The sequence below is a fragment of the Pecten maximus genome, chromosome 12, assembly GCF_902652985.1.
Source record: "Pecten maximus chromosome 12, xPecMax1.1, whole genome shotgun sequence".
In the NCBI taxonomy this organism is placed as follows: domain Eukaryota; kingdom Metazoa; phylum Mollusca; class Bivalvia; order Pectinida; family Pectinidae; genus Pecten; species Pecten maximus.
Genome location: NC_047026.1, coordinates 2635355 through 2662386, shown reverse-complemented (window position 1 = coordinate 2662386; position 27032 = coordinate 2635355). Strand labels below are relative to the sequence as shown.

The window sequence follows — 27032 nt, the reverse complement described above, 5'->3', positions numbered from 1 at the left end:
TGACTGAAGGTCAAGTTCATCCCTTTGAACATACTTTATAGCCCTTCATCTGAGCATGCTACATAATATCAGACTCTGGGCTACTTGGTTATCAAGAAGAAGTTGTTTAAAGATTTCAGCATATTTGACCCCTATGACCATGAATGGGGTCAAGGTTATCCATTTGGACAAAATTGGTAGCCCTGCATGCTACAGACTGAATATCAGATCCCTGGGTCTGTTGGTTATAATGAGAAGAAGTTGAAAATGTAAATTGTTTACTACAGACCACGCTGGACAAAAGAGACAATCGTATAAGGTCAACCGTGACTTTCTCAGGTGACATTACAAAATTCACACTGTAGGACTGGCGTCATTTTAGAAGTCAAGTTAACTTTTAGAAGACAATTCCTGGTCCTTACACAGCCTTAAAACCATATTTTATGATAATGGTTATTTGTCACTAAATGAGATTGTACCAGTGTATTGACCACTATTTTTGGTGTCCATTCTATTTCTGCGATATTCACCTAATAAGTTTCTGTTCACTTTCCGACATTTAACTGTTAGTGCCATGGGTGATTAAATAGGAAAGGACAGTGTAGGTATAAAGGAGGATAGTAGAGTATAGAGATGAGTATATACATAGACAGTGTAGGTATTACGGGGGATAGTAGAGTATAGAGATGAGTATATACATAGACAGTGTAGGTATTACGGGGGATAGTAGAGTATAGAGATGAGTATATACATAGACAGTGTAGGTATAACGGAGGATAGTAGAGTATAGAGATGAGTATATACGTAGACAGTGTAGGTATAACGGAGGATAGTAGAGTATAGAGATGAGTATATACATAGACAGTGTAGGTATTACGGAGGATAGTAGAGTATAGAGATGAGTATATACATAGACAGTGTAGGTATAACAGAGGATAGTAGAGTATAGAGATGAGTATATACATAGACAGTGTAGGTATAACAGTGGATAGTAGAGTATAGAGATGAGTATATACATAGACAGTGTAGGTATAACGGAGGATAGTAGAGTATAGAGATGAGTATATACATAGACAGTGTAGGTATAACGGAGGATAGTAGAGTATAGAGATGAGTATATACATAGACAGTGTAGGTATAGTGGAGAATGGTAGAGTATAGAGATGAGTATATACATAGACAGTGTAGGTATTACGGAGGATAGTAGAGTATAGAGATGAGTATATACATAGACAGTGTAGGTATTACGGAGGATAGTAGAGTATAGAGATGGGTATATACATAGACAGTGTAGGTATTACGGAGGATAGTAGAGTATAGAGATGAGTATATACATAGACAGTGTAGGTATTACGGAGGATAGTAGAGTATAGAGATGGGTATATACATAGACAGTGTAGGTAAAACAGAGGATAGTAGAGTATAGAGATGGGTATATACATAGACAGTGTAGGTATTACGGAGGATAGTAGAGTAAAGAGATGAGTATATACATAGACAGTGTAGGTATAACGGAGGATAGTAGAGTAAAGAGATGAGTATATACATAGAGAGTGTAGGTATAACGGGGGATAGTAGAGTATAGAGATGAGTATATACATAGACAGTGTAGGTATAACGGAGGATAGTAGAGTATAGAGATGAGTATATACGTAGTCAGTGTAGGTATAACGGAGGATAGTAGAGTATCGAGATGAGTATATACATAGACAGTGTAGGTATAACAGAGGATAGTAGAGTATCGAGATGAGTATATACATAGACAGTGTAGGTATAACAGAGGATAGTAGAGTATCGAGATGAGTATATACATAGACAGTGTAGGTATAACAGAGGATAGTAGAGTATCGAGATGAGTATATACATAGACAGTGTAGGTATAACGGAGGACAGTAGAGTATAGAGATGAGTATATAAATAGACAGTGTAGGTATAACGGAGGCTAGTAGAGTATAGAGATGAGTATATACATAGACAGTGTAGGTATAACGGAGGATAGTAGAGTATAGAGATGAGTATATACGTAGTCAGTGTAGGTATAACGGAGGACAGTAGAGTATAGAGATGAGTATTTACATAGACAGTGTAGGTATAACGGAGGATAGTAGAGTATAGAGATGAGTATATACATAGACAGTGTAGGTATAGTGGAGGACAGTAGAGTATAGAGATGAGTATATACATAGACAGTGTAGGTATAACAGAGGATAGTAGAGTATAGAGATAGTATATACATAGACAGTGTAGGTATAACGGAGGATAGTAGAGTATAGAGATGGGTATATACATAGACAGTGTAGGTATAACGGAGGACAGTAGAGTATAGAGATGAGTATATACATAGACAGTGTAGGTATAACAGAGGATAGTAGAGTATAGAGATAGTATATACATAGACAGTGTAGGTATAACAGAGGATAGTAGAGTATAGAGATGAGTATATACATAGACAGTGTAGGTATAAAGGAGGATAGTAGGTTATAGAGATGAGTATATACATAGACAGTGTAGGTATAACAGAGGATAGTAGAGTATAGAGATGAGTATATACATAGACAGTGTAGGTATAACAGAGGATAGTAGAGTATAGAGATGAGTATATACATAGACAGTGTAGGTATAACGGAGGACAGTAGAGTATAGAGATGAGTATATACATAGACAGTGTAGGTATAACGGAGGATAGTAGAGTATAGAGATGAGTATATACATAGACAGTGTAGGTATAACAGAGGATAGTAGAGTATAGAGATAGTATATACATAGACAGTGTAGGTATAACAGAGGATAGTAGAGTATAGAGATGAGTATATACATAGACAGTGTAGGTATAACGGAGGACAGTAGAGTATAGAGATGAGTATATACATAGACAGTGTAGGTATAACGGAGGATAGTAGAGTATAGAGATGAGTATATACATAGACAGTGTAGGTATAACGGAGGATAGTAGAGTATCGAGATGAGTATATACATAGACAGTGTAGGTATAACAGAGGATAGTAGAGTATAGAGATGAGTATATAAATAGACAGTGTAGGTATAGCAGAGGACAGTAGAGTATAGAGATGAGTATATACATAGACAGTGTAGGTATTACGAGGGATAGTAGAGTATAGAGATGAGTATATACATAGACAGTGTAGGTATAACGGAGGATAGTAGAGTATAGAGATGGGTATATACATAGACAGTGTAGGTATTACGGAGGCTAGTAGAGGATAGAGATGAGTATATACATAGACAGTGTAGGTATAGTGGAGGACAGTAGAGTATAGAGATGGGTATATACATAGACAGTGTAGGTATAACGGAGGATAGTAGAGTATCGAGATGAGTATATACATAGACAGTGTAGGTATAACGGAGGATAGTAGAGTATAGAGATGAGTATATACATAGACAGTGTAGGTATAGTGGAGGACAGTAGAGTATAGAGATGAGTATATACATAGACAGTGTAGGTATAACAGAGGATAGTAGAGTATAGAGATGAGTATATACATAGACAGTGTAGGTATAACGGAGGATAGTAGAGTATAGAGATGAGTATATACATAGACAGTGTAGGTATAGTGGAGGACAGTAGAGTATAGAGATGAGTATATACATAGACAGTGTAGGTATAACAGAGGATAGTAGAGTATAGAGATGAGTATATACATAGACAGTGTAGGTATAACGGAGGATAGTAGAGTATAGAGATGAGTATATACATAGACAGTGTAGGTATAGTGGAGGACAGTAGAGTATAGAGATGAGTATATACATAGACAGTGTAGGTATAACAGAGGATAGTAGAGTATAGAGATGAGTATATACATAGACAGTGTAGGTATAACGGAGGATAGTAGAGTATAGAGATGAGTATATACATAGACAGTGTAGGTATAACGGAGTATAGTAGAGTATAGAGATGAGTATATACATAGACAGTGTAGGTATTACGGGGGATAGTAAAGTATAGAGATGAGTATATACATAGACAGTGTAGGTATTACGGAGTATAGTAGAGTATAGAGATGAGTATATACATAGACAGTGTAGGTATTACGGGGGATAGTAAAGTATAGAGATGAGTATATACATAGACAGTGTAGGTATTACGGAGTATAGTAGAGTATAGAGATGAGTATATACGTAGACAGTGTAGGTATAACGGAGGATAGTAGAGTATAGAGATGGGTATATACGTAGACAGTGTAGGTATAACCGAGGATAGTAGAGTATAGAGATGAGTATATACGTAGACAGTGTAGGTATAACGGAGGCTAGTAGAGTATAGAGATGAGTATATACATAGACAGTGTAGGTATAACGGAGTACAGTAGAGTATAGAGATGAGTATATACATAGACAGTGTAGGTATAACGGAGGATAGTAGAGTATAGAGATGAGTATATACATAGACAGTGTAGGTATAGCGGAGGATAGTAGAGTATAGAGATGAGTATATATACATAGACAGAGTAGGTATAACAGAGGACAGTAGAGTATAGAGATGAGTATATACGTAGACAGTGTAGGTATAACGGAGGATAGTAGAGTATAGAGATGAGTATATACATAGACAGTGTAGGTATAACGGAGGATAGTAGAGTATAGAGATGAGTATATACATAGACAGTGTAGGTATAACGGAGGATAGTAGAGTATAGAGATGAGTATATACGTAGACAGTGTAGGTATAACGGAGGATAGTAGAGTAAAGAGATGAGTATATACATAGACAGTTTAGGTATTACGGAGGATAGTAGAGTATAGAGATGAGTATATACATAGACAGTGTAGGTATAACGGAGGATAGTAGAGTATAGAGATGAGTATATACATAGACAGTGTAGGTATAACGGAGGATAGTAGAGTATAGAGATGAGTATATACATAGACAGTGTAGGTATAACCGAGGATAGTAGAGTATAGAGATGGGTATATACATAGACAGTGTAGGTATAACAGAGTATAGTAGAGTATAGAGATGAGTATATACATAGACAGTGTAGGTATAGTGGAGGATAGTAGAGTATAGAGATGAGTATATACATAGACAGTGTAGGTATAACGGAGGATAGTAGAGTATAGAGATGAGTATATACATAGACAGTGTAGGTATTACGGAGGAGAGTAGAGTATAGAGATGAGTATATACATAGACAGTGTAGGTATAACGGAGGATAGTAGAGTATAGAGATGAGTATATACATAGACAGTGTAGGTATAACAGAGGATAGTAGAGTATAGAGATGGGTATATACATAGACAGTGTAGGTATAAAGGTGGATAGTAGAGTATAGAGATGAGTATATACATAGACAGTTTAGGTATAACGGAGGATAGTAGAGTATAGAGATGAGTATATACATAGACAGTGTAGGTATAACGGAGGATAGTAGAGTATAGAGATGAGTATATACATAGACAGTGTAGGTATAACGGAGGATAGTAGAGTATAGAGATGAGTATATACATAGACAGTGTAGGTATAGCAGAGGATAGTAGAGTATAGAGATGAGTATATACATAGACAGTGTAGGTATAACGGAGGATAGTAGAGTATAGAGATGAGTATATACATAGACAGTGTAGGTATTACGAGGGATAGTAGAGTATAGAGATGAGTATATACATAGACAGTGTAGGTATTACGGGGGATAGTAGAGTATAGAGATGAGTATATACATAGACAGTGTAGGTATAGCAGAGGATAGTAGGTTATAGAGATGAGTATATACATAGACAGTGTAGGTATAACGGAGGATAGTAGAGTATAGAGATGAGTATATACATAGACAGAGTAGGTATTACGAGGGATAGTAGAGTAAAGAGATGAGTATATACATAGACAGTGTAGGTATTACGGGGGATAGTAGAGTATAGAGATGAGTATATACATAGACAGTGTAGGTATAGCGGAGGAGAGTAGAGTATAGAGATGAGTATATACATAGACAGTGTAGGTATAACGGAGGATAGTAGAGTATAGAGATGAGTATATACATAGACAGTGTAGGTATAAAGGAGGATAGTAGAGTATAGAGATGAGTATATACATAGACAGTGTAGGTATTACGGGGGATAGTAGAGTATAGAGATGAGTATATACATAGACAGTGTAGGTATTACGGAGTATAGTAGAGGACAGTAGAGTACAGAGATGGGTATATACATAGACAGTGTAGGTATAACGGAGGATAGTAGAGCATAGAGATGAGTATATACATAGACAGTGTAGGTATAACGGGGGATAGTAGAGTATAGAGATGAGTATATACATAGAGAGTGTAGGTATAACGGAGGATAGTAGAGTATAGAGATGAGTATATACATAGAGAGTGTAGGTATAACGGAGGATAGTAGAGTATAGAGATGAGTATATACATAGACAGTGTAGGTATAACGGAGGATAGTAGAGTATAGAGATGAGTATATACATAGAGAGTGTAGGTATAACGGAGGATAGTAGAGTATAGAGATGAGTATATACATAGACAGTGTAGGTATAACGGAGGATAGTAGAGTATAGAGATGAGTATATACATAGAGAGTGTAGGTATAACGGAGGATAGTAGAGTATAGAGATGAGTATATACATAGACAGTGTAGGTATAACGGAGGATAGTAGAGTATAGAGATGAGTATATACATAGACAGTGTAGGTATAACAGAGGATAGTAGAGTATAGAGATGGGTATATACATAGACAGTGTAGGTATAACAGAGGCTAGTAGAGTATAGAGATGAGTATATACATAGACAGTGTAGGTATAGCAGAGGATAGTAGAGTATAGAGATGGGTATATACATAGACAGTGTAGGTATAACAGAGGCTAGTAGAGTATAGAGATGAGTATATACATAGACAGTGTAGCTAGGTATAATGGAGTATAGTAGAGTATAGAGATGAGTATATACATAGAGAGTGTAGGTATAACGGAGGATAGTAGAGTATAGAGATGGGTATATACATAGACAGTGTAGGTATAACAGAGGCTAGTAGAGTATAGAGATGAGTATATACATAGACGGTGTAGGTATAACGGAGGACAGTAGAGTATAGAGATGAGTATATACATAGACAGTGTAGGTATAACGGGGGATAGTAGAGTATAGAGATTAGTATATACATAGACAGTGTAGGTATTACGGAGGATAGTAGAGTATAGAGACGGGTATATACATAGACAGTGTAGGTATAACGGAGGATAGTAGAGTATAGAGATGAGTATATACATAGACAGTGTAGGTATTACGGAGGATAGTAGAGTATAGAGATGAGTATATACATAGACAGTGTAGGTATAACGGGGGATAGTAGAGTACAGAGATGAGTATATACATAGACAGTGTAGGTATAACAGAGGCTAGTAGAGTATAGAGATGAGTATATACATAGACAGTGTAGGTATAACAGAGGCTAGTAGAGTATAGAGATGAGTATATACATAGACAGTGTAGGTATTACGGAGGATAGTAGAGTATAGAGATGAGTATATACATAGACAGTGTAGGTATTACGGAGGATAGTAGAGTAAAGAGATGAGTATATACATAGACAGTGTAGGTATTACGGAGGATAGTAGAGTAAAGAGATGAGTATATACATAGACAGTGTAGGTATAACAGAGGATAGTAGAGTATAGAGATGAGTATATACATAGACAGTGTAGGTATAACGGAGGATAGTAGAGTTTAGAGATGAGTATATACAATGTACATATATAGACAGTGTAGGTATTACGGGGGATAGTAAAGTATAGAGATGAGTATATACGTAGACAGTGTAGGTATAGTGGAGTACAGTAATAAGTTAGCCAGACTTTTCTCTGGCTCTGATGGTTTCACGGCTAGAGGAAACTGGGGCTAAGAGATAAGTATAGGCAGCGTAGGTATAAAGGTAATCTTATACGTATGAGCTCTTATTCCACCCGCCAGCCTGTCAAAAGTTTCATGTCGTGTTAACCTCATATATTAATTGAATAATATAATATGGAGGCTACACGAAATATAGATTTTCTCAATAAGTATATATCTTTTTTTAAAAGAAACTTGAACAGAACTTGTATATTGCGTATACCAATGACCGAAACTAGTTATTTTGTGAAAATAAGCTTTAATTTTTCAAAAATAAATCCTATGATGTATCTATGGCTTATTCTACAGTATATATATATATATATTATTACTTACCTCCGTCGGAAAAGTCCCTCGTTATATTTTTCTTTGGCTTGGACAAAGGTATCGAATCTACCCATTTGTATAAATCCGTAAGTGCCTCGTCGCTTAGATTCATTGTTTTAAGTGTATATGCGGTATATCGTAGAATGATGTACTTGTAGTCGGCCCAGTGTTACTCAAAAATCAAACAACTGTCAAACAAGTAACAGGTACACAGGCATATGAGTTTACATTTCGCTTGTTAATCATCAATTTCCCTCATTTCAAAAACAAGAAATATTTCTGTCCGCTTTTGATGATCGATTATCAATGCATCACATCCTAATGATCCTCCAGTTGTTGGCACATGCTTGACCTAGCTCAAGTTTTTGTGAGTTTGTTTTCGTAGGTAACGAATAACTTCCGGTATTTGCCGATCCCATGATGCACCATTAAATACGCGTTAATGATTCATCAAGTGAACCAAAAGTTATGTATACTGAGATCGACTGGTATTAAACGTCCCTCGTTGAAGGTGATTAATAATTGTTGATAGGACATTAAAAATACTTATCCAAACCTGTTAAAGATCATGAAGATGAGATGCAACAGAGATCATTGCCAACACCATTGTATAATTTTATTTTTATTTTGTCTGTAATTTTGTCATCGTATGTACATTTGTACTAGAATCTTTTTTAATATTGTAGGCTAGAACTATGCCGTATAGACAAATATTTTTTTTGCAAATTTGCTCTTCTTATCACTTACAAAATTGTTTAGCAATTGAATATATTTATGCGACAAAGGAATAATTAACATAATTCCAATCGGAAAAAGATTATTTAAACAAAACGAAATTATCTTAAATGGTTGAAAGAATTTCTTGTGTAAACATCTCTTAAAAATCCATATGCACGACGGAAATTAATTTCGTGTAGTCATTAACTTAAAGCAGTACTTAATTAAGTTTCCTTTAACATTCAAGAGTAAAAGACCCAGTTTACAGTGTATCATCGAATTTGAAGTTGATTGTTTTTACATTAAGTATTCGTTTGCAAAAATCAGTTAAGACCTTTTCAATGTAATTTTCCCTATGGCGACCCTCATATCTCACAAACTTAGCTTAGAATACTTCAAACATATGTATCAAAAAGATGAAGCATAACGTTTCAATATTTAATTCCATGTGATTACATTTGGTAAAATGTCCAAACATTAGCCTTCCGACCCTGATTTGATAGATGTATTTGAATACTGTTAAATGCATTATTAGATTTACTCCTAAATATGTGAATTCATTTACACAAGTAACATCACTATCTTGATATATCAATTTACTCCACCTTTTTAGGAAAACAAGAACTTTCGGTTTTTTTTGTTTTGTTTTTTTCTGTTGCTATATTGACAGTCAGTTTCCATTTGTTTCTAAATTATCGAGTAGATCTTGCAAACACCGAAAGTAACGAGAAGCTAACCGGCGGCAGCAATCACACTTTTATGTATATATAAGCGTGTAATTTTGAAATTGTACGTCACATAATATCGCTCCTAGACCTCTAATGGATGTATAAACCAAATAAGAATACAAGCTTTCCAAAACTTACCCCCAAAATCTTTAAAGTGGGTTTTGGCGCCAAAAAAAAATCACGTCCACTAAATGGTAAAATGCCAAAACAAATCACATTTTTTTCTGCATGATTTTGCCACTACTGAACCTCTAATAATGAATGTATAAACCAAATTAGAAGGTTGTGAGGTATATACTTTTGGACTTAGAAGCTTTCCAAACACTGATCTCAAAAACTTTAAAGTGGGGTGGGACGCCGACTCGGACGCGGACGCCGGGGGTACAGCATTAGCTCACGGTTACTCGTAACCGGTGAGCTAATAAACCGAGATATTTAAACTCATATTGTGAATTACATTGCGATGTAAAGAAAGATTCAAAATCATTAACATACAAAGAAATAAAATATTGAGGAGAGAATTTCCTCTAGGAAGAGGCCAATCTCGTTATAGAAGAAATCCGAGACTTACACGCGATTTTTACGTGTCTAAATAAAGATTTGATCAAATTCAGAAGTTTTCCTCGTATTCCTAATTTTGATAACTTGTACCACAAATTTATACAATCAACACGGTCAAATGCTATTTGAAAATTAACGAAACAGCAGTATAAACGTTTATTTTTAATAAAAGACTTTGTCCATGTAACTATTGAATGTAATGCAAAAATAGCACCAATCATATATATATACTCAATCCAGGCCGAGAACCCGAATTTAGCATCAAATATAATATCATGTGATTCACTCCATTTCAACACCTTAAGATTTTATATTGTTATGAATGATTTACTCAATAAATTTATACCCCTGAAATTATTGGGATTCGATTTATCTCCCCTTTTTATCCACTGGAGTAATCACGGCTGTAGACAATTCAACCTGAAACTATCCTGAATTTGAAATTTCATTAAATAACGTACACAATCACACTGGTAAAGAGAAAAACCGTGGCTGTTGTTCCAAAGCCGGACTGTTGTTCTTCAAAGCACAGACTAGTAAAAAATGGCGACAGATCTAAGGAGCGTGAAGGTGGTTTCTGCATTTCTGAATGTTTTCGGACATCGCGAATAGTCACACGGAATGTCTGACGAACTTATTATTCACACTTGACCATGGATTTACACATAGATACCAACAATAAAATTTAAAATCGAAATATGTTGCTGGGAACAGCGGACGAAATGGCAAATTGGACCCGTCTACTACAATGACGCGTTCTCGAAACAGCCACAAGCTTTAAGAGCTCCGCTTGTTCTACGAACTTCTACACGGGATAAACATAATTGGTGGTTTTAATTACCCTTGTATTAATTAGTGGTTAGTAATTTTATCGCCAACGGGCCGGACTGTTCAAAGCACCGGCTGTTATCAAAAATATGATTTCTAACCACACACGGATTCATGTGTCTTGTAAAATAAGTTTGCCTTTCACCAACACGATGAATACCAAAATAACACATACGTTTTGCTTTCAAAGATCTATTAGCTAAAGTCGTAAACACGTTATATAGTGTCTAACTAGTGCGAAGTAATCCAGCTTTTCACTACTACGAATTCTCTTAGCGAAAACATAGTGGATAATGTAGATCTGTTCACAGGGGCTTGAGAACTAGTTACAGTCTACATGTATTTGGACCTCTGGAGTGTACCACAGGGGCTTGAGAACTAGTTACAGTCGACATGTATTTGGACCTCTGGAGTGAATAGCACATTTTGAGACGTTTTATGGGGATGGATTCAAATTTGGCAAAAATGACATCTCCGATGGTCTCTCGTATATATATGACCACCGGGAATGTCATTTTTGCCAGAATTTAATCGACACAAAAATGCTAAAAAAGAAGATGTTTGTAAATCTAATATTGTTTATTTTCACGTAGATAGAAAGTTAATGTTACTTTACTAGGTCACCAAACATAGTTTTAAACTTATTGATGTCATTCCTCTTTAAATGTTCTGAGTCTTTTCTCGAAAATTATCAGTCAGATCTTCAACAACCTTGAGGAATTTCCACTGACGGCCTCTAGATGTGAAAACACTTCTTTGTTGTTTTTTTTACAACTTTTCACTAATGAACATTTTGTTGTGACACTATAAAGAAGTATTTGTTAGAATGAAGCCAGAGATTAAGGTCGCAGGGTCAAAGGTCAAGGTGAAATTTTGTATTTTTCACTGATGAACATTTTGTTACGACACTATGAAGAATTGTTGAATTTTAGAAGGATTCAACTGACCAAAGGTCATTACACTTGGTGAAAGGTCAATGTTATGTTTCTTTGAAGAAATGGTGGTTAGAATTAAAGGAGTACACTGACTAAAGGTCAAGGTCACAGGATCAAAGATAAAATTTTGATGAATATTTTGTCATGGCATGATGCAGCAAAGATGTTTAGAATTGGAAAAGAAGTCAACTGACCAAAGGTAAAGATCATTGGGTCAGAGGTCACTAGGTCAAAGGGCAATGTAGCTTTGTAGCTTTTCACTGATGAAAATTTTGTTATGACACTTTTGAGAAATGTTGGTCAGGAGTAAACAAAGAGTGAACATGCCAAAGGTCAAGGTCAAATTTTGTATCATTTCATCAATAAAAATTTTGTTATGACACTATGAAGCAATTTTAGTTGGATTTTAACAAGGAGACAACTGAATTAAGGTCAAGGACACTAGGTCAAAGGTCAAGTTCCAATTTTTATCTTTTAACTGATGAACTTTTTTGTAATAAAATTATAAAGTAAAGTTGATCAGAATTTAACAAGAAATCAACTGATTTAAGGTCAAGGTCAATGTCATGGCAAATTTTGTATCTTTTTTTGATGAACCTTTTGTTATGCTATTATGAGATCAGAACTAAACAAGGAGTCAACTGACCACAGGGTCCAAAAGTTTAAGGTGAATGGCAAGTTTTGTATTTTCCATTATTTAAACAAAAAAAGTCCAGGCTGATGTGAATGAGAAATCTATGAACAGGTAGGCCTGACTATTGCAGGGTGTTTTCACTATTTCAACACTATTATTACTTTTGTCAATATGACTTGCTGAGGATGCATATTAATATTATCATTTATTTATATTATGCACATTTACCACTTGGACCTTGTACAACAGATATACGTGAACAGGGCCACTAAATCGAACAGCAACAAATCATATGTATATAGTTGTATGGGCAGGCTCTTGTAGGCTAGTGCTATGTGACATCATCTGGTGTCTGTTGTATAGACAGGCTCTTGTACGCTAGTGCTATGTGCCATCATCTGGTGTCAGTTATCTAGGCAGGCACTTGTAGGCTAGTGCTATGTGACATCATCTGGTGTCTGTCATACGGGCAAGCATGTGAGCTAGTGCTATGTGACATCATCTGGTGTCAGTTGTATGGGCAGGCTAATGTACACTAGTGCTATGTGACATCATCTGGTGTCAGTTATCTAGGCAGGCACTTGTAGGCTAGTGCTATGTGACATCATCTGGTGTCTGTCATACGGGCAAGCATGTGAGCTAGTGCTATGTGACATCATCTGGTGTCAGTTGTATGGGCAGGCTAATGTACACTAGTGCTATGTGACATCATCTGGTGTCAGTTATCTAGGCAGGCACTTGTAGGCTAGTGCTATGTGACATCATCTGGTGTCTGTCATACGGGCAAGCATGTGAGCTAGTGCTATGTGACATCATCTGGTGTCAGTTGTGTGGGCAGGCACTTGTACACTAGTGCTATGTGACATCATCTGGTGTCAGTTGTATGGGCAGGCTAATGTAGGCTAGTGCTGTGTGACATCATCTGGTGTCAGTTGTATGGGCAGGCTCTTGTACACTAGTGCTATGTGACATCATCTGGTGTTTGTCCTACATTGCTCACAAACGTTTCAACACAGATATTGTTTTGAATAATCAAATATTACTGTTTTAAGTGAAAAAAAATCAAGATGGCCACCATGACTGCTATATTTAAAATCTGTATGGACCTCATTACTGAAATATTATCAGCTACATAAAAAGACTTTGTTTAATAGTTTAAGAAAAAAAGTTTCTATTTTAAAAGTAAAGGAATTATCTCTAATTCCACTATTGGGCCCCACTCCTCTGGCCCCTTGGGAGTCAGAGTCACTGTTTATGCAAAATCTGTTCCCCTTTTCCAAAGGATGTTTCTGACTGAATTGGATTCAAATTCATTAATATCTTTATGACTAGTAGCAATTTAAAGGAACTACCTTTATTTCCCCTATGGGGCCCTGCCCATCTGGCCCCTTCGGGTCACAATTGTCATTAATGCAAAATTTGTTCCCCTTCCCCCAAGGATCTTCGGACTAATTTTTGTTAAAATCCATTCAGTATTTTATGACAAGTAGTAATTTAAAGCAAATGTTGACGAACAATAGACAACGGACGACCAATGCTACCTCATAGCAGGGGGGGGTCACCTGGTCTGTCATGATAGCCATTGTAAATTCAGACCAAGCAAACATTGTACAAAAAATCTTTTCAGACATTTTATTCCTTCACATCTTATTTACTTAAAATGCATAAGATATAAAAGTTTCAGTAAAATAAGACTCAATATAATCAATTTACTCATCAGAGTATAAAATACAGCACTTACTATCATAACACAGTATACTTTCGAAAATGTTCAGAAATTCCACTTCAGAAAAATAATTTTCTTTATGTAAGAGCTGATTTTATCACATAACTGACCTGGTCTACCATACGGCCATGTCATAGGCAATACTGTTACATTACGTTGTAAACGTATAGAGTATAAGGTCACCTTACTAGCTCAGGGCTAGTTCATTGTATGATGCATGCCTAGATGGGGAATGGTCGCTAGTTCGAGCCCTAGCGTAGGCAGGTTATTTTTCGATTCTCCTTCCTATTACAGATTTGTTGCCATTGACCACTCAAAGAAAAAGCTGCAGGAGTTTGAGAGGCTTCCATGGAGCTAAAGAACCTGGGTTGTGTTCTATGGAAGCAGACCCTGGGGACTTTGTCCCAGCAAGCTAGAAACAAATTCAAATACTAAAACTTCTCCAAAATACTAGACTAAAGGTAAAAAGATTATTTTTATATAAAATAATCACTTTAGTTCAGAGTTCATTCATAACTTTTCAAAATTTTTGAAACCTCTTGTACGTGTGATATTCTGTGAAATGTTTGATCAAGCATTTCAGGGTTTTTACTATCGGATAATATTCCTGGCTACGTTTATCAATGCTATCACACGAATGGTTTACGTCTCCGATATCTCCGCGTCCGTTTAATCCGAGTACCCTTGAATGTGTGAGTGTGGGGAAGGATGGCGGGACAGCGCATATAGAGTCCTTTTCCTCCTGGAGTGTAAGCCTTCAATCTGACTGCATCTCCTTCCTGACCAAACAGGACTGTCACAGACACCCAACCTACAAAATACGTCAAAACGCCATTACAATATATTCTCACACATGCAGAACAAGAGTTATATCTGTAAAAAAAATTCAACTTACAAAATACGTCAAATGCCATTACAATATGCCATTACAATATGTCATTACACATGCAAATCAAAAGAACAAGTCAAGAGTTATACTTGTAAAATTGAAAAAAAAATCCTGCTACAAAATCTTGAAACAAGCATTCCACAAAAATGGCACAATAGTGTCTAACGGTAATGTCGGGAAAACCCATGATATTCAAGTTTCAAATTTTGACTGACAAGAAGGAACTTCAATGTTGTTCTGTGAAAGGCAAATTCTATCTATAGTGTAAGACCTTGACATTTGACAATTGTATCTGAATACATATTACAAAAGAGCAAATTAATAAAATGATTTTATATACACCTTCAATGCTAATTTAGCCTTGAATTTTAACTGAATTTATTATTATACTGCATTTTACCAAGTTGATCTTTGCTGGTAAGTCCAAACCGTTTATCTTGAGGATCCTATAATACAACTTACAAGTCTGGTTAATAGCCTTTATTAATTATAAAGACGAACCCCTATTAATCCCTACCCATACATCCTTTTAGACTTCAAGGCTTTTCAATTGCCTTCGAGTCAAAGCCTTTTACACCTGGCTGTTACTAGGGTAAGAATTATAAATTCAGATTTTAGTCAGAGTGGCTGGGAACTTCTTGAGTATTTTTCTCTTTTCTTGTGTGATTTTAGAGCATATTTTTGTAAAATTCAAGTTCTTTTGGATTTTTTAAAATGATTTTCCAAAAAATTCATCAATACCTTCATCAGAGTATTATTTATTTCGAAAAGAGGAGGGGATTCAGAAAGGGGTACAAACCTTTGGTTTATACAAGTTTCTGTTAAAACCTATGATGATTGGGGTTTAAATCTCTTAACCCATAATGACTGAAATGGCTGAAATTGTTTTCCGAAGACTGTATCCCTATTTACCTCAATATTGATGCTATCTGTCAGCATTCTCCTACCCCTTATCATCAACTTAGAGATTACCATTTTTGACCCACCCCTCCCTTAAACAAGGAAGCTCTGTAACAAGTTCAATCAAAATCTCTTCAGCAATTCTGGACAACTAGTTGTTTATAGGAGAAACTGATACAGAGACAATGCTCTGTGGAATGAGCTCAATTGTGTTTCAGACCAGGAAAATTTCGCTTAAGTTTAAAAATGGTATGTACCAAGAGAGGATAACTGTATGTCCGCAGCTGCCGTCTCGTAATCTGTCCTCTGAATTGTAAATTCTTCGCCAACAAGAGCAGGGATTTTACTTAGCCTATCCTGGTCACCTATCGGTACCTGTGAATATGGAAGTATTTCATTAACTTATAACACAAATTGTAAACTCCTATCGGCACTTGTGAATATGAAAGTATTTCGTTAACTTATAACACAAATAGAAAACTCATATCGGCACCTGTGAATATGAAAGTATTTCGTTAACTTATAACACAAATCATGAACTAACATAATATGTAGTTACTACATAGAAATTTATAAAATGAAAAAATTCTCCTTCAAGCTCATGGCAAGTGGACTGACAAAACTAAAATATTGAGTGTTAGTTCATGTTTCTATGCCTTTCTACTCAAAACAGACCTAATACATCAAAGAAGCTTAAAAAAGCAAGTCATCTTTGAGAAAAACACTCACCTTGAAAAGGTCTTTGCCTATATTTTCCTCATATATTTTGTCTGCCTCAGCCATTGTACAGTCAACCACTGGAAGCTGTGAGTCCACAAAAGTTGTGATCAACACTTGGGAATTTCCCTAAAGAAGAACATGTTTTTTTATAATCAAATTCAATGTGTATATGTGCGTGTATATACTGTATAGTTAAAAAATATTAATTCTACACGACAACTGTTTTGTTTCGCTACAGTTTTCAGGTCTAACTGCCATCTTCAGGCGATTCAGCTGCCTTGTTGAATTTATATTTTTCAACTATTTAATCGATACAAAAAGTACCTACAAGTTTTACTCTCTCTATATATATATATGTGTGTGTGTGTGACCAATTTTAAGCAATCTACAAGAGACTGGTATCCTAAATCATTATCAAGTATTGGGTAAAGATGAATTCTGTAGCTGATCAAATAAATGGATGCGATTGGCTGTTCGAGGTCACATGATACAAATTCTTCAACAACTTTCGATTTGGTTTCTGTGCCATTTTCATTCAATTTTGCGTTTATTGCAAATTATTTAAATGAGTTTTAAATGTTTTACACTTGCACATCACAACAAGAATACCGGATATAAAGTTAATTCACAATAATATACTGTATTATGAATTTTACATCAATTTACTAAATGGTACTCTAAGACTGATCGATCACTGATAATTAATACTTCAGCATTTACTTAATTTGATTTTTACTCAACAAAATACATTTCCAGTTATTTAACTAAGAGAATCAGTGACCAATGTAAATATAAGATATGGATTATCTCAGCATTATATACTACCAGACCCAGCAACTAGTGACTCAGCTAAAATTTGATAAAGGTGGCTGTAAATCACTTATAACTCACCTCTAGGTAGTCGACCCTCCCCAACCCGGTAACAAACAAGGTCTCTCCTGGTTTGAGAAGGAAGGGACGCGGCATCATTATATTTGAGGGGATGATGGCACTGAGTTCGTCTGGCTGTAGAAAGGACAGCACCTACAGCACAAAAATACAAGTTAAATTATCCTTGGCTCAACACATCTGCCCTTTGGGATCCATTTGCCTTCCACAAATCACAAATTTGCCCCTCGGGATCCACCCGCCTTCTACAAATCACAAAACTGCCCCTCGGGATCCACCCGCCTTCTACAAATCACAAATCTGCCCCTTGGGATCCACCCACCTGCCAGAAATCACAAATGTGCCCCTTGCAATTGGGATCCATCCGCCTTCCAGAAATTACAAATCTGCTCCTCAAGAGATCTACCCGACTTTCCAGAATCACAATGCTAAGTGCTCCATCAAAATTAAAGAGTTCCTCTTCACATGGTGATCCCATAGTTGCTAGGTATAACTCTTTCTCAAAGAGGTAGGGAAAAACAGCTGGCACACATTATGACACTATTCACAATAGTGTAATGTCATTGAATTATGCAGCGTAACACTGCAAATTGATAGCATCATCAATTGTGACACAAATTTCAAGGGACGTTGATGATAGCAGGATGAGTTGGCCTTATTATTTCTTAACTTTATTTTAAGTATATGAGAAAAATAATCAAACATGGACCTGTACCGTGGACAGAGATATTTCAACCTTCATACATGTGAGAGTTTGGCTGGCAAGCACTTGGCTAAACTCGGGCTGAGATATCTCTGTCCAAGGAACAGACCCATGTACCTTTTACTCAATTCACAACCTATTTGGAATTTTTGAAAAATTGAAGGCTTACTAAATGCAATCTTACAGAAGATATGCTTGCTTCTCTGTAACAACATATAGATAAAATTTACTTTTTTTTGTATAATTTACAATAGAATTGATCAGTATTATCTGAAAAAAGCAGAATAATATTACCTCGGTGTTTACAGATCCTGGATTCAGTTTTGTAATCCTTTATGTCACTCAGGCAAAACAAAAGATGCTCCTTACTTCCTGTTACACAACTGACCCTAGACGTTTTACTAACTTAAATATTTCTATTGAAATTTTCAAGAAAACACTGACTTCATCATTCACCTCAAAAAAATATTTACTTAATGATACATACTACTTAAATATCTTCCAACCCTAAATATTTAAAATAATATTTTTTTTGCCTTCACCTTCCTAAAACCACTTTAAATTTTAAATGAAACTTTTTTTTTGTATATACCAGCCCTAAATTTTCAAAAGAAATACTTTTTGTCTTACCGACTCTTTGTTTCCGATTCCCGGAGTATCACACAGCCATGTTGATCTTTCATACTTCTTCGGGTCAAATTTGATCTTTTCCTGGCCAGGAACATCTCTTTTTTTGACAAGCACTTTATCAGCCGAGTATTCGTACGTTGGAGAATCATAGCCTTTGTATTGGTCCATCTCTCTGTAAGCGTTTTTTATGTCTTTATCTTCCCGTAAATCTGTGGTGCCTACGATGTCTGTAAAAGAAAAGATTTTACAAACTATAAAAACATCAAGAATAACAAAAAAAACAAAAAACAAAAAAAAACCACAGCTTTCTTTAATTTTTGTTCAGTTGGCATGGTAACTGAAAGTATGTTCCAGGTAGGTTAATACAGTCAAATGCTACATATCTGAACTATTTGGTTATAATGCAATGCTCCCCAGGGAGTTGAGAAAGAAATAGGCTGTCTAGAACTTCTAATAAGCATTATCAACAAGAGACCTAATGGGCCTGTTTTTGCTCACCTGCTAGTAACTTCAAATTTGATCTATGTCATTCATATAACTGCTAAGCTGACTACCTCTTTATTTCAAAATGAGAGTAGGATAAATTTATTCATTTTGACAATTTTTGTAGCCTTTAAACCCAACATATCCCTGGTCCATATACCATGAAATCAGCTCTTTTCCTTATTTAGTTAAAAGACATCAAACACATCCGAAACCTATGACCTTTAAAGTAACACTAAGTCAAGGCTGTTGATTTAAACAAAATCACTTCATTCCAGGATGCCACTAGACCATGGCCAGTAACAAGATCGTCTTTATTATAGAGAAGAACGTCAGACAAGAGACGAACAATGGACTTTGCACCACAGCGTAAGTTCTCTACTCTTTGGGCGAGCTAATAAACCAATAACTATTACCGTTATCTACCGTAAGAACTTTGCACTCACTTTGCCCATATCTGTGTTTTTTTTTTCCAAATTTAAAATGGGAAAGAAACTGCAACAAAATTTAATAATATTGTCATCAAAACCTACTTATAATGCCCATCCCCAGTTTGCCAAAAAAAACAAGAGCTGTTGGAGAACAGCATAGCTCATCTCGCAAATGTTTGTCAATAAATAATTAAAATATATTAATTGGAATGGTTTCGCAAATTGCATTAATAATATTTATATTGTTTACTTGATCAGATTATGCTTTGTGAATTCATGCAATTTTCAAAACCATACCAATTGATATATATATAAATTATTTATTGACAAACATTTGGGAGACAAGCTATGCTGTTGTAGATTATATGAATATATTAAATACAAATGTAATTGCTTTTGGACATATTTCTTCAATTTTTTGACAAAATATTATCCTAATGAGAGTTGTCTCCCTTGAAAAATGTGGACCGGTATAAATTGTCTATTGTGAGCATTTTCACATTGTTTTATTTTCAGTTTCATCCCAAGAAGGGATAGTGTAACTCCATAGGGACTCTTTTACCAAATATCAGCACCCTAGTACAATCATAAAGTGATGTGTTAAATAGCTTTCAACATTTGCACAAATTTTTTTAAAAAAATGTGTTTTTTCCCCAAAAAAACATTTCAGTTTAACTCCGGCAAGGGATAGTTTAACCCCCACAGGGAACCTAATACCATGTATTACTATACCTTTCAACACTCACAATATAAACTTAACACAAAGTCCAAAGATTTAAAAACAAAAACAAAAAAACACAGATTTAAAAAGAAAAATCCAATTTTTTTTTTTAAGTTTTACTCCATGAAGGGATTGTCTTACTCCATAGGGACTCTATTGCCAAATATCAGCACCCTAGTACAATTATAAAGTGATGTATTAAAACCTCTTAACACTTAACCAAAAACTTAACGCAGAAATATTCTAAGTCCAAAAATTTGAAAATTCTGGTTTTTCCCCAAAAAAGTCTTTTAGTTTAACTCTGGCAGGGGATAGTCTAACCCCAGAGGGACTCTATTGCCAATTATCAGCACCCTAGTACAATCATAAAGTGATGTATTAATACCTTTCAACACTTGCACCAAAAACTTAACGCAAAAATTTTCAAAAATCTGTTTTTTTTTCAAAAAATCTTTTAGTTTAACTCTGGCAGGGGATAGTTTGACCCCCACAGGGACCATATTACCATAAATTACTATGCCTTTCAACACTTGCACCAAAAATTTAACAATTGGAAAACCAACGCCGACGCTGACGCCGACGCCGACGCCGACGCCGGAGTGACGACATAAGCTCTCACTCTTCTTCGAAGAGACGAGCTAAAAAGAGCTGCTGTTGATGAGGTGCAATATAATCTGTCTCAGCTGTTATTTAAGTAATTCACTAATTCTTCAGTATCATGATCAATACACAAGTGATTTTGGAATCCTTTGAAGCAATTTGAGGCAAAAATTATGGAGACTCACAGAAACAAGAGGCCCAGCTAGAGGGCCTACATCGCTCACAAATTTCAGTAAAATAAGCCAAATTACTCTAATTTAAGTTATATTTCAAATATTTTCCTACTTTTGAACTGCCTCTCCCAACAATGGTTTAAATTACAGGTGGGCTAAATCCTGTCATTCTTCAACAAGAGGCCCAATGGGCCTGTATCGCTCACCTGGCTCTACAGCAACTTTGAAGTTGATTGAGTTCATTTCTACAGATACTATGCTGATTATCATAGTAAGCTAGGTTTATTCATATTAATAAATTTTCTAGTCCTTCATTCCAGCATTTTATTAGCCTAATATCTGGTCTACGAGGCTTTTGGCTATCGCAAAATTATTGTTTACAGATTTAAGCCGATTTCACCCCTGTGATCTTAAATGTAGGTCAAGGGTCATTCATTTGAACAAACTTTGTAGCCCTTCACCCCAGCATGCTACAGGCCCAATATCAAGTCCCTGGGCCTCTTGGTTATTAAGAAGAAGTCATTTGAAGAATATAGCCTATTTGACCAATATGACCTTAAGTGAAGGTCAAGGCAATTCATTTGAACAAACTTGGTAGCCCTTCACCCAAGCATGCTACAGACCCAATACCAAGTCATTTATTTGAACAAACTTTGTAGCCCTTCACCCCAGCATGCTACAGGCCCAATATCAAGTCCCTGGGCCTCTTGGTTATTAAGAAGAAGTCATTTGAAGAATATAGCCTATTTGACCAATATGACCTTAAGTGAGGGTCAAGGCAATTCATTTGAACAAACTTGGTAGCCCTTCACCCAAGCATGCTACAGACCCAATACCAAGTCCCTGTGCCTCTTGGTTATTGAGAAGAAGTTGTTTGAAGAATATAGCCTATTTGACCCATGTGACCTTGAATGAAGGTCAACGTCATTTATTTGAACAAACTTTGTAGCCCTTCAATCCAGCATGCTACAGGTCCAATATCAAGTCGCTGGGCCTCTTGGTTATTGAGAAGAAGTCGTTTGAAGATTATAGCCTATTTGACCAATGTGACCTTGAATGAAGGTCAAGGTCATTTATTTGAACAAACTTTGTAACCCCTCACCCCAGCATGCTACAGCACCAATATCAAGTCGCTGAGCCTCTTGGTTATTGAGAAGAAGTCGTTTGAAGATTATAGCCTATTTGACAAATGTGACCTTGAATGAAGGTCAACGTCATTTATTTGAACAAACTTAGTAGCTCTTCACCCCAGCATGCTACAGGCCCAATATCAAGTCCCTGGGCCTCTTGGTTATTGAGAAGAAGTTGTTTGAAGATTATAGCCTATTTGACCAATGTGACCTTGAATGAAGGTGAAGGTCATTTATTTGAACAAACTTTGTAGCCCTTCACCCCAGTATGCTACAGGCCCAATATCAAGTCCCTGGGCCTCTTGGTTATCGAGAAGAAGTCGTTTGAAGATTATAGCCTATTTGACCCATGTGACCTTTATATAAGGTCAAGGTCATTTATTTGAACAAACTTTGTAGCCCTTCACCCCAGCATGCTACAGGCCCAATATCAAGTCCCTGGGCCTCTTGGTTATTGAGAAGAAGTTGTTTGAAGATTATAGCCTATTTGACCAATGTGACCTTGAATGAAGGTCAAGGTCATTTATTTGAACAAACTTGGTAGCCCTTCATCCCAGCATGCTACAGGCCCAATATGAATTCCTGGGCCTCTTGGTTATCGAGAAGAAGTTGTTTAAATGAAAAACTTGACGCCGGACGGACTGACGGCCGGACAGACGGACGCCGCACCATGGCATAAGCTCACTTGCCCTTTGGGCAGGTGAGCTAAAAAGAAACAGGATTTTTTTTTTTTCTAAATTTTTCCTGTTTTCTCCTAAATGTCTCCCTTCTCTTGCTCAAAGGGTGTCACATACTTCATTTATGCAACATACAATATTGCCACATAATTCTCCAGACAAAATTTCATCCAAATCCATTTAGTTGTTCAGGATTAGTAGTGCTTTAAAAAGATTTCCCCTTCGGAACAGGTGAGCTAAAAATTATTGATAATAAAAACATTGCAAAGGGCAATAACTCCATTTTCGAACTCATCTGAGATATTGTCAAATGGTGATATATGGCTGCATACAAAGTTTCATCAAATTTGTTTGATTTTCACTTCAGTAATCGTGTTCACAAGGTCCAATAATATTATTATTACAAGCAATTGCAAGTTATTGTTGAATAATTTCCATTTTGGAACTCGTCGGAGATCTTCTCAATATATAGCTGCTTACAAAGTTTCATATTGGATGGATGGCCGGACGCCATGGTATGGCATAAGCTCACCTTGGTCCTTTGGACCAGGTGAGCTTATAAAAAGGATCCTCGGCCGGAGATGAGACAAATTAAATATGACAACCAGTTTTGTCAGTTCTGGATATGGACAAAAACTGACAAACAATTACATCAGTTCTGGATATGGACAAAAACTGACAAAAAATTATTAATTACCTGCCACAGAAGCATATTTCCAATTTCCTTTCAGTGCCTTGGAACGCCTTAGTGCTAATTCCTTCTGGTAGCTACTTCTTTGTTTCCCAAACCTCTCAGCACGCTTGGCTAGCTTCCATCCCATCGGGCGAGTAATGGGAAACTTCAGAATGTTTGCAGTTGTTCCTGTAGATAACACAGAAAAATATAACAATCATTATTTAGTGGAGTAATTAGTAAATTATGTTATGAGGTTTTTTGGTTAGTCTATTATTCTACCTCTGGATTAACATTAAAACCACCGAGCATGAAGATGAACATGTATGACTTTCAACAAATTATACTTAATGGACACAGGCAGGACAATTACAGGACAGATATGTTCTTAGCCCGAGTTTCTTCTGGCCCTAACACCATGTCTGGTATAGGCTACACCAGACATGGTGTTAGGGCCAGAGGAAACTCGGGCTAATATGTTCTGTGTTCAGTTAGTATAACTTGCTAAAAGCTTTGTTTCTTTAGAATATAATTTTCATCGACCTTATTACTGTTCGAAAGTTTTAACAAATATGATAACCCTTGCGATCTTCAAAGTGAATTCTACTATCAGTTGTATCAGAGACATATATAGAGATATTGGCAGCTCTCTATTTGCCCTTATGTCTACGTGGTGGCCCCTGACCTTCCCACAATCCTTTGCGGTCGCTCGGTTCAGTCTTCTCCTGACGCCATATTGGAGAAAACTTGAAAACCAGACACATAATCAGAGACATATATATGTCTCTGCTTGTATGAGGAATATTTTATTATTCATATTTATACAGTACTAGTGTAGCTCTCCACTCTGAGTATGTATCTATTTAATTAATTACTTGCTGCCCGAGTTTCCTCTGGCCCAAACACCAGATCTAGACCAAGTCTGGTGATCATGGTCACGACAGGGCCAGATCTACAGGAAACTCAGCTACTGAATAACTTACAGATTGAATCTATAGAATATTATCTAGTAAATCCTGTAGGATAAAAAATGAGAAGTTTTCCTAATTATGATTTACCCAATTGTTGTGTTCCAATATCAAAACACTGAATTTTGTTACTCACATATTATATTATCTTTAACAAACACAACTTGGTCAATTACCTGGCCAGTCAGCAACAGTTGCTCTTGAAACTCCAGTTCGGGCTGAAAATTTACAGTAGTCAGACCGCAGAAGAGCATTAAATAATGTTGACTTTCCAGCATTCACGTGTCCAACCAAATAAACATTTCCTGAAATAAAAGTGGATTTAACTAGTACTGCAATTATATACCAGTAAAAAGATTAATTCAAAACTACTTCAGTATATTGACAAAGTGGTGCTTATTTTAGTGGCCATGGCGCCTTAAATTCACCACTGGTGACCACTTATTGACCTATAGCTATATAAGGTGCATGTTTGGCCACTAAAAAATTGTGTAAATTTGTGATTTGGTTAACCATTCAAAGGTTGTAGTCAATGCTAAAATGACTTTTCAATTTGAAAAAGTTACAGAGATGTAATACTGAACTAAGAATTAAAAGACATTTTTTTTAAATGTAAAACAACTTGCATTTGGCTGGGTGACTTACTTATTCAATTGGCACCTAGATTTTCTGACTTGGTATAGATAAACAGGCCACCTGGTAAAAATATTCACTTTGGAGCCCTGATAGAGCCAATTATTGGCAATTAACATTCGGCTTTTATATATAATGTGAAACAAAAATATTAGTAAGAATTACCTTTCAACCCCCAATCAGTCATAAGTTTTGTAACAAGATTTTCAATGCCATAACCAGTAAGGCTGCTGATAAGTGCTATATGTTGAACATGGCTACCATGTACATTAATGCCTGCATCCATACAGGCACTCAGAAGCTCAGATTCCACCCTCTCAAGGAAGCCATCCCCATCTTTCGGAATCATATCAACCTTACTACCTAAAATGTATAAATCCTTATTTGGTCCGATAAGATCTACTAAGTTCTTCGGAATACTATTACGGATGTCGAGTAAGTCAAGAACTAACAAAACCAAACACCTTTCTGACCGTATAGTTTCAAACAACTTTGGAAATAGTTCCTCATCAAGTTCAACTTTAAGAGTCAGCTTTCGTCTCCGTAATAAATAGCATCTTTCACATAATGTGTCATTGAGCTCCTCGATGGTAGACGATTTGAACTTTGTGCTACATATATAGCCTGCTAACGAAGATTGCTGACAGTGCAATTTGGCACCACATCCTTTACAAGGAATATCTGATACTGGCATGTTGGGATCAGGTTGCGTCCTTGATTCAGTAACTTTGCTTTTCTTTCTGCGTCTCTTCACATGTTTTTTCTCGTCAAGGTCAATGGTTTCTGTAAATCCGTCAAGATTTTCATCATTCACAAGTATTTGGTGATCATCAGGACTTGCTGATTCTTTCGCCTTTTTAATGATAGCATTCGTATCCCACTGAATAGACCGAAGGTTATCTTTAAGTCTTTCCAGTGTCAGTTCTTCTTTCACAGTATTTGTGTTAACTGTAGAATTGTCAGACTTCCTGTTTTTCAAAAAAGCTCTTACGGAAGATGGCACGTTGTCTTTTTCGAAAACAGGTTTCACGACACCTTTATTGCGCTTAAGCTCCCTCATCTCTTTGATCGTTTTTGATTTCTTCACTGAAGTGTGAATGCTCGATTTCTGACAGCCAAGAAACATATTCGACGGCTGTATGGTAAAACATGATGTGATTCGGATTTTTTTCACAAATAAGGAATTAAAACGAGTTATCCGGATTAAGTTCATTTTCCGTTATAAATATGACGTGTAACCAGTAAGTTTGGTTTCACACTATCATGATCCTACCAAGAAACATATTCGACGGCTGTATGGTAAAACATGATGTGATTCGGATTTTTTTCACAAATAAGGAATTAAAACGAGTTATCCGGATTAAGTTCATTTTCCGTTATAAATATGACGTGTAACCAGTAAGTTTGGTTTCACACTATCATGATCTTCTTCTCCTAGCTCAATCCACAATCCACACACGTTTTTTTCTTGTAAGCACTCAGCGGACGAAGATGTCAGGGGCGTTATAAAATATCCGCATCGGAGTA

The 27032-nt window shown here is 36.1% G+C and overlaps 2 protein-coding genes across 16 annotated transcripts in view; both read right to left on the bottom strand.

The window, feature by feature from the left end:
- Positions 1-8554, bottom strand: part of LOC117339496 (sperm flagellar protein 1-like) — a 33582-nt gene extending 25028 nt beyond the window's left edge. For 13 of the 15 annotated variants that reach the window (XM_033901115.1, XM_033901118.1, XM_033901120.1 and 10 more), the window contains exon 1: positions 8167-8554. In XM_033901115.1, the coding sequence (XP_033757006.1) occupies positions 8167-8269 (103 nt within the window). In that variant the 5' untranslated portion in view covers positions 8270-8554. The remainder of the gene's footprint in view (positions 1-8166) is intronic. The other 2 variants (XM_033901126.1, XM_033901130.1) reach the window with 1 other exon arrangement.
- A 5624-nt stretch (positions 8555-14178) lies between these two features.
- On the bottom strand, positions 14179-26940 carry LOC117339494 (nitric oxide-associated protein 1-like). The gene is made up of 8 exons (XM_033901113.1): positions 25671-26940; positions 25049-25177; positions 23929-24093; positions 19017-19243; positions 17687-17818; positions 16805-16921; positions 16333-16450; positions 14179-15097 (listed from the first exon to the last, which is right to left on the bottom strand). The coding sequence occupies exons 1-8, from the start codon at positions 26716-26718 to the stop codon at positions 14916-14918; spliced, it is 2118 nt and encodes a 705-aa protein (XP_033757004.1). The 5' UTR covers positions 26719-26940; the 3' UTR covers positions 14179-14915.
- Positions 26941-27032: the final 92 nt, after the last annotated feature.